This window comes from Carlito syrichta, unplaced genomic scaffold, assembly GCF_000164805.1.
Source record: "Carlito syrichta isolate Samal-C Ts95f unplaced genomic scaffold, Tarsius_syrichta-2.0.1 Scaffold311032, whole genome shotgun sequence".
In the NCBI taxonomy this organism is placed as follows: domain Eukaryota; kingdom Metazoa; phylum Chordata; class Mammalia; order Primates; family Tarsiidae; genus Carlito; species Carlito syrichta.
The window spans coordinates 220,069-225,711 of record NW_007255128.1 but is presented as its reverse complement, the minus strand read 5'-3'; the positions used below and the strand labels follow the sequence as shown (position 1 = coordinate 225,711).

General features: G+C 55.1%; 1 protein-coding gene across 1 annotated transcript in view; it reads left to right on the top strand.

Annotated features, from left to right (window-relative positions):
• The window catches only part of LOC103270996 (chymosin), a 12,275-nt gene extending 6,843 nt beyond the window's left edge, over positions 1 to 5,432 (top strand). The window contains exons 5-9 of the mRNA XM_008068475.1: positions 1,498 to 1,697; positions 2,486 to 2,599; positions 3,389 to 3,533; positions 4,148 to 4,246; positions 5,295 to 5,432. Coding sequence (XP_008066666.1) covers positions 1,498 to 1,697; positions 2,486 to 2,599; positions 3,389 to 3,533; positions 4,148 to 4,246; positions 5,295 to 5,432 — 696 coding nt within the window. The remainder of the gene's footprint in view (positions 1 to 1,497; positions 1,698 to 2,485; positions 2,600 to 3,388; positions 3,534 to 4,147; positions 4,247 to 5,294) is intronic.
• The last annotated feature ends 211 nt before the right edge of the window (positions 5,433 to 5,643 follow it).

Sequence of the window (5,643 nt, the reverse complement as noted above, 5' to 3'; positions counted from 1 at the left end):
CCTCCCAAAGGCGCGGGATTACAGGCTGAGCCACCGAGCCCGGCTTCTCTCTTTTTTTTTAAGTCAGGGTCTCATGATCACAGTTCACCACACCTTCTAGCTCCTGGGCTCAGGCAGTTCTTCTGCCTCTGCCTCCCAAGTAGCTAAGACTACAGGCATGTGCCACCACACCCAGCTAATTTTTTGATTTTTTTTTTGTAGAGATGAGGTCTCGCTATGTTGCCCAGGTTGATCTCAAACTCCTGGGCTAAAGCAGTCCTCCTGACTCAGTCTCCTAAACTGCTAGGATTACAGGCAAGAGCCACTATGCCCGGCCCCTTGATTTCCATGTTTAAAGATCACTTTGGCTGCCCTGTATGGAGAATGAATTATAAGAGGGCAGGGTGGAAGCAAGAGGACTGGCCCAGACCATTGTGGGGGTCTGGGCTAGAGACGCTGTGGTCAGAGTTGGTGCGGGGACACATCGGCCATCCAGGGAAGCGGACCAGTTAAGAAGACATTCTTTCTTAGCACAGTGCCAATAAGCATTCAATAATCAAATGCTTAGTCAATGTCAATAAATGTCCAGTGTTAGTATGATTTAGCCTAAGCGCTGCCTTGAGGTGCAGTTTATTATTCCACTTGACAAGCAAAGGGACTGAGGCTCAGAAAGGTGCTTGTCCAAGGTCACACAGTCAGCACATGGCAGAACAGGGACCTACCCCTGGGGCTTGGAGACCTAAGAATGTGCATGCTCTTTGGGTACTTCCTGCTGCCTCTGGCAATTTCCTGGGAGACGCTCCAGGCGCAGTTGCCTGGAGGGCTGTAGGCCTAAGAGGGTCAGGAACATCCCCCATGCAGCCCCTTTCTTTGGCCTTGGCCCCAACTTTTGCACAATGAGCTGTTGGGTCTGTGTCCAACACCATGCCCCCCGTTCCCCATCAGACCAATTCCTCAAAACCACAGCGATGACTGCTGGGAAAGGAGAAGTTTGTCTTTTCTTTTTTGTTTTTTGCTTTTTGTTATTTTTGAGTCGGAGTCTCACTCTGTCGCCCAGGCTGGAGTGCAGTGGCATGCTCATAGCCACTGTAGCCTTGACCTGCTGGACTCAGGTGATCCTTCTGCCTCAGCCTTCCACGTAGCTGGAACTACAGGTGTGTGCCACCACACCTGGCTACTCTTTCGATTGATTGTAGAGGTGAACTCTTGCCAAGTTTTCCAGCCTGGTCTTGAACCCATGAGCTCAGGTAATCCTTTCACTTCCACCTCCCAAAGTGCTGGGATTAGAGACATTAGCCACTGTGCCCAGCTGCTGCTGCTGCTGCTGTTTTTGTTCTTCCTCTTCCTCCTCTTCCTCTTCTTCTTTTTCTCCTCCTCCTCCTCCAAAAACCACATTGCCTGTCAGAGAAAAGGAGGGCCAGCGAGCCTGAAACTGATCCTGGCTGCCCCCACCTCTGGGACTTTTCTGTCTCTGGCTGCCAGGGCTCCCTAGTAGAGGTCATGATGGCTGTGTTGCAGGTCTCCAGCATTGTAGACCTCCACCAGACTGTGGGCCTGAGCACCCAGGAACCCGGTGACTTCTTCACCTACTCCAATTTTGACGGCATCTTGGGGCTGGCCTATCCTTCCCTCGCCTGCGAGTACTCAGTGCCCGTATTTGACAACATGATGCAACAGCACCTGGTGGCCCAAGACCTGTTCTCGGTCTACATGAGCAGGTAAGGGCTGTGCCCAGCCGGGGCCTGACCTTGGTGTCCTGGTGAGGACTGTCAGCTGAGGAGAGGGCTGGCCACTCTTGGGGCCACTGCCACTCCAGAGTAAACACCGGCATCCACACAAACCCTCTCCTCGTGTCCAGACACATCTGACCTCTTATCCCAAAGCCCCCAGTGTAGTCAGTTCTGCAGTCAGAGTTCACCAGGCCAGAATTTGACTTTCATTTCTGTCATTCAAAAAACAAAGCCCGATCCCATCTCTGAATGGAAGCTTTCCCCTTCTTTTTCCCAAAGTGTCTGGGCCTCAATAACCATTTGTTGATGTCATTGAGATTCACAGACTTTTAGAGGGAGGTCGATCTTCCCCCATGCATAGGGAGGAAACAGGCTTGGGGAGGGACAGCCACCCTGGGGAACTAGTGGTGGAGCTGGGCCTGGAGCCCACGACTCCTGCTCCCAGTCCATTACTCCCGTCTACACCTTCCCTACTCCCGACGATGATGCAGCTCAGCTCAGACAGAGGGCAGGTGGTGGGTGGGGAGAAGGGGCTGGGTGGCTGAGGCCAGGGATCCCAGACTAGGGGTAAATTGGTGCATTTATTCACCCATTTCTTCACTCAGTTGGTGAGTGCCCTTACTCCATGCAGGAGCTGTGCCAGAGATAAGCCTTCATTGGCAATAAGACACGGGAGGGGAATGGGCCAAGGTCTCAACGCAGCTATCCCCAGGGGGCGGAGTGGGGTGCCAGCTCACCGAGCCTCACTGAAACAACACACTTGGCGGTGGTTGCAGGAATGACCAGGGGAGCATGCTCACGCTGGGGGCCATCGACCCGTCCTACTACATGGGCTCCCTGCACTGGGTGCCCGTGACCGTGCAGGAATACTGGCAGTTCACCGTGGACAGGTAGGTATGCAGAAGCCCTGTGTGGGCCTCAGCCAGAGGTTGACTCCAGGTGTGGGGACATGGGAACTTGGGTGTCAGGCCACCGAGCTCTGAGGCCTGCAGCACAGCAGCTCGGAAGACCATCCCTCAGAATGTGAAGCAGATGCTTCTGAGGCCGGTCACCTTTGTCAGTGCTGATGGTGCGCTCTCACCCATGCTTTATGAGTAAGGCTAGCTGCGTGGATGGAGCGCTTACTACCCGCTAGACGCTGTGCTGGGCTCGTATATGACTGTCTCATTTATTCCTCACAGAAACCCCATGAGTTGGGTGCCACTATATCCCCATTTCACTAACACCGAGTTTCAACCTCATAGTCGTGAAGAAGTTAAGGAAGGGGTTGTTTGTGTACCCATTTTGTAGATGAGAAGCCAGAGTACACAAAGGCTGTACGAGAACGTGCCCAAGGCATGTGGCCAGTAAATGGCAGAGAGAAAACTTGAAACCAGAACTCAGGTAGCAAGCACAGCACTCATTCAACCCCTTAATGAACATACACTTGTTGTTTCATTGAAGTTTCTGTTCCATGGAAGGTGGATGTCCTCAGTGTAGCCACCGAGTCAGGAGAAAATAGTTTGGAGTCTTTTCTCTGGGCTCGGGACGTTTTGGGGCTTTAGGCGGGGGCCCAAGGGAAAGGGTCCAGGAGAGGTTGGGGTTCCCTCCTTGCCTGTGGATCCTGGCAGGGCTGATAGGAAGGGTCCAGGGAGGGAGGGTTGAATGCGCCTTGAGGCCACCCTGCTTACCCTCTGCAGTGTCACCGTCGATGGTGTCGTGGTGGCCTGTGATGGCGGCTGTCAGGCCATCCTGGACACGGGCACGTCCCTGCTGGTTGGGCCCAGCAGTGACATTTTCAACATCCAGCAGGTCATTGGAGCCACACAGGGCCAGTATGGTGAGGTAAGGTCAGGCCCTCACCCCACCTCCCAGGACACCCTGGAAGCGGGGGCCCCTTTCACATGGAAGAAATGAGACCAGGGTATGGGGGGGAGCCCTCTTCCCAGCCAAGGTGGGGATTTCTCTGGAGGCCTCCAGAAATCCACAGTGGCCCTTGCCTGTCACTGCCGTGGGAGTGCCCACACCTGGTGCAGTGGTGCAGTCTGACCTCCTGGTCCTCCGGGAGGGCTGTGTCTTCCCTGACGCGCTGGCCTTGTCCATGTCCCCTTGTTCCTCCTCCACCCATGAGTCCAGCCCTCTTCCTCCCTGACTGCAAAGTGCTCCCAGCTTCCTTGTGTGCTCGGGCTGGACCTGGAGGGGGAGACCCAGAGGCGAACCCCTCTGTGTCCCGAGCTGGGGTCTGTTCCCAGGTTGATGACAACGGGTGGCCCTCAGTGTGACTCCTTTGGGACCCCGCCTCATCCTGGGAGCCTTTCTGGGGTTCTCTGAGCAGGTGGCACCCCCTTCCCACCCTCTGGCTCACAGAATGCAGGAGTCCTGTGCGGACAGCCCTGTGTGCCCCTTCCAGTCAGGTGATCCCCCCATCCCTTCTAAGAGGACCCTCCTTGGCTCTTTAGTTTGACATCGACTGCGGGAAGCTGAGCAGTATGCCCACAGTTGTCTTCGAGATCAACGGCAGGAAGTACCCACTGCCACCCTCCGCCTACACCAGCCAGGTATGAGTCTCAGGAGAGGAGGCACTTCTGGGTGAGGCTGTGTTGCCCTCGGGGCTCATTTGTGGCCACTGCAGCCTCATCCTGGGAGAAATGGGGAACAGAAAGGTCAGCCCACAGAGGCTGGGAGAGGTGACAGAGGCGGTTCACAACTCCCCGAAGGAACCCATCAGCAACTCAGGTTTCTAAGCCCTGGACCTAGAGCTCTGTCCAGGGTTTTCTCTTTCTATCTTTTCCCCCCTTCCTCCCTTCCTTCTTCCTTCTTTCCTTTCTCTCTCTCTTTCTCTCTCTCTCCCCCCCCCTCCCTCACTCCCTCTTTCCCTCCCTGTCTTTCTAGATTTAGGGTCTCACTCTGTCACCCAGGCTCGAGTGCAGTGGCATAATCACCTCTCACCACCACCTCGACCTCCTGAGGCAATCTTCCAGGTTCAGCCTCCCAAGTAGCTGGGACTATAGGCACGTGCCACCACACCCAGCTAATTTTTAAATTTTTTGTAGCAACCGGGTCTGCCCAGGCTGGTGTCGAACCCCTGGGCTCAGGCAATTCTCTGGCCTCAGCCTCCCAAATTTCTGTGATTATAGGTGTGAGCCACCACACCTGGCCTGCATAGGGTTTTCTTAGCTAACCTGGGTTTTGTGGGGACCCCACCTCTGTCCCCCCGACTTGCTGGCTTTAGCGTTGACCTAACCCAGAGCACCCCAAATGGATGAGGCAGCCTGTCTCGGCCCCCAGGCCTGTTCTGGGTGGTCCTCAGGACAATAGGTGCCGACAGCAGGAAGCAGGGGACTGGGAGGACAAGTGAGGGGGGTGAGGTGAGTGCAGGGGACAGGGCTCAGTTCTCCAGGGCCCTACCAGGTGACCTTGGATTAAATCACTTCATGCTTAGAATCTCAGTTTCTTCATCTGCTACTTGTTTGCTTCCTTGGGAAGGAGGTTTTAATGATAAAATTAACTAAGAGAGAACAGAGGCGTTGAGGATCTGAAAATGCCCATCTTGAGGTCCCAGGAACGGGGTTGGCAAGTAGCTTCATCTCAGCCTCATCTTTCCAGGACCAAGGCTTCTGCACCAGCGGTTTCCAGGGTGACAATGATTCCCAGCAGTGGATCCTGGGGGATGTCTTCATCCGGGAGTACTACAGCGTCTTCGACAGGGCCAATAACCGCGTGGGGCTGGCCAAGGCTGTCTGATTGCATTCCGACCAGAAACTGTTCTGTCCCCAAACACGCACGCACACACACAGATCGGGTTTTCAGGCAGATGGTTACCAATAAACACATTTCTGCAAAACCCGCCCTCCCTCGCTGTCACTGGGGCTAAGCCTTGCACCTCAGCGGGAGTGGGATGTGACTGCCAGATGGTGCGTGGGCAGAGCCAGGGCTGTGGGGTGGGGGGAGGGGA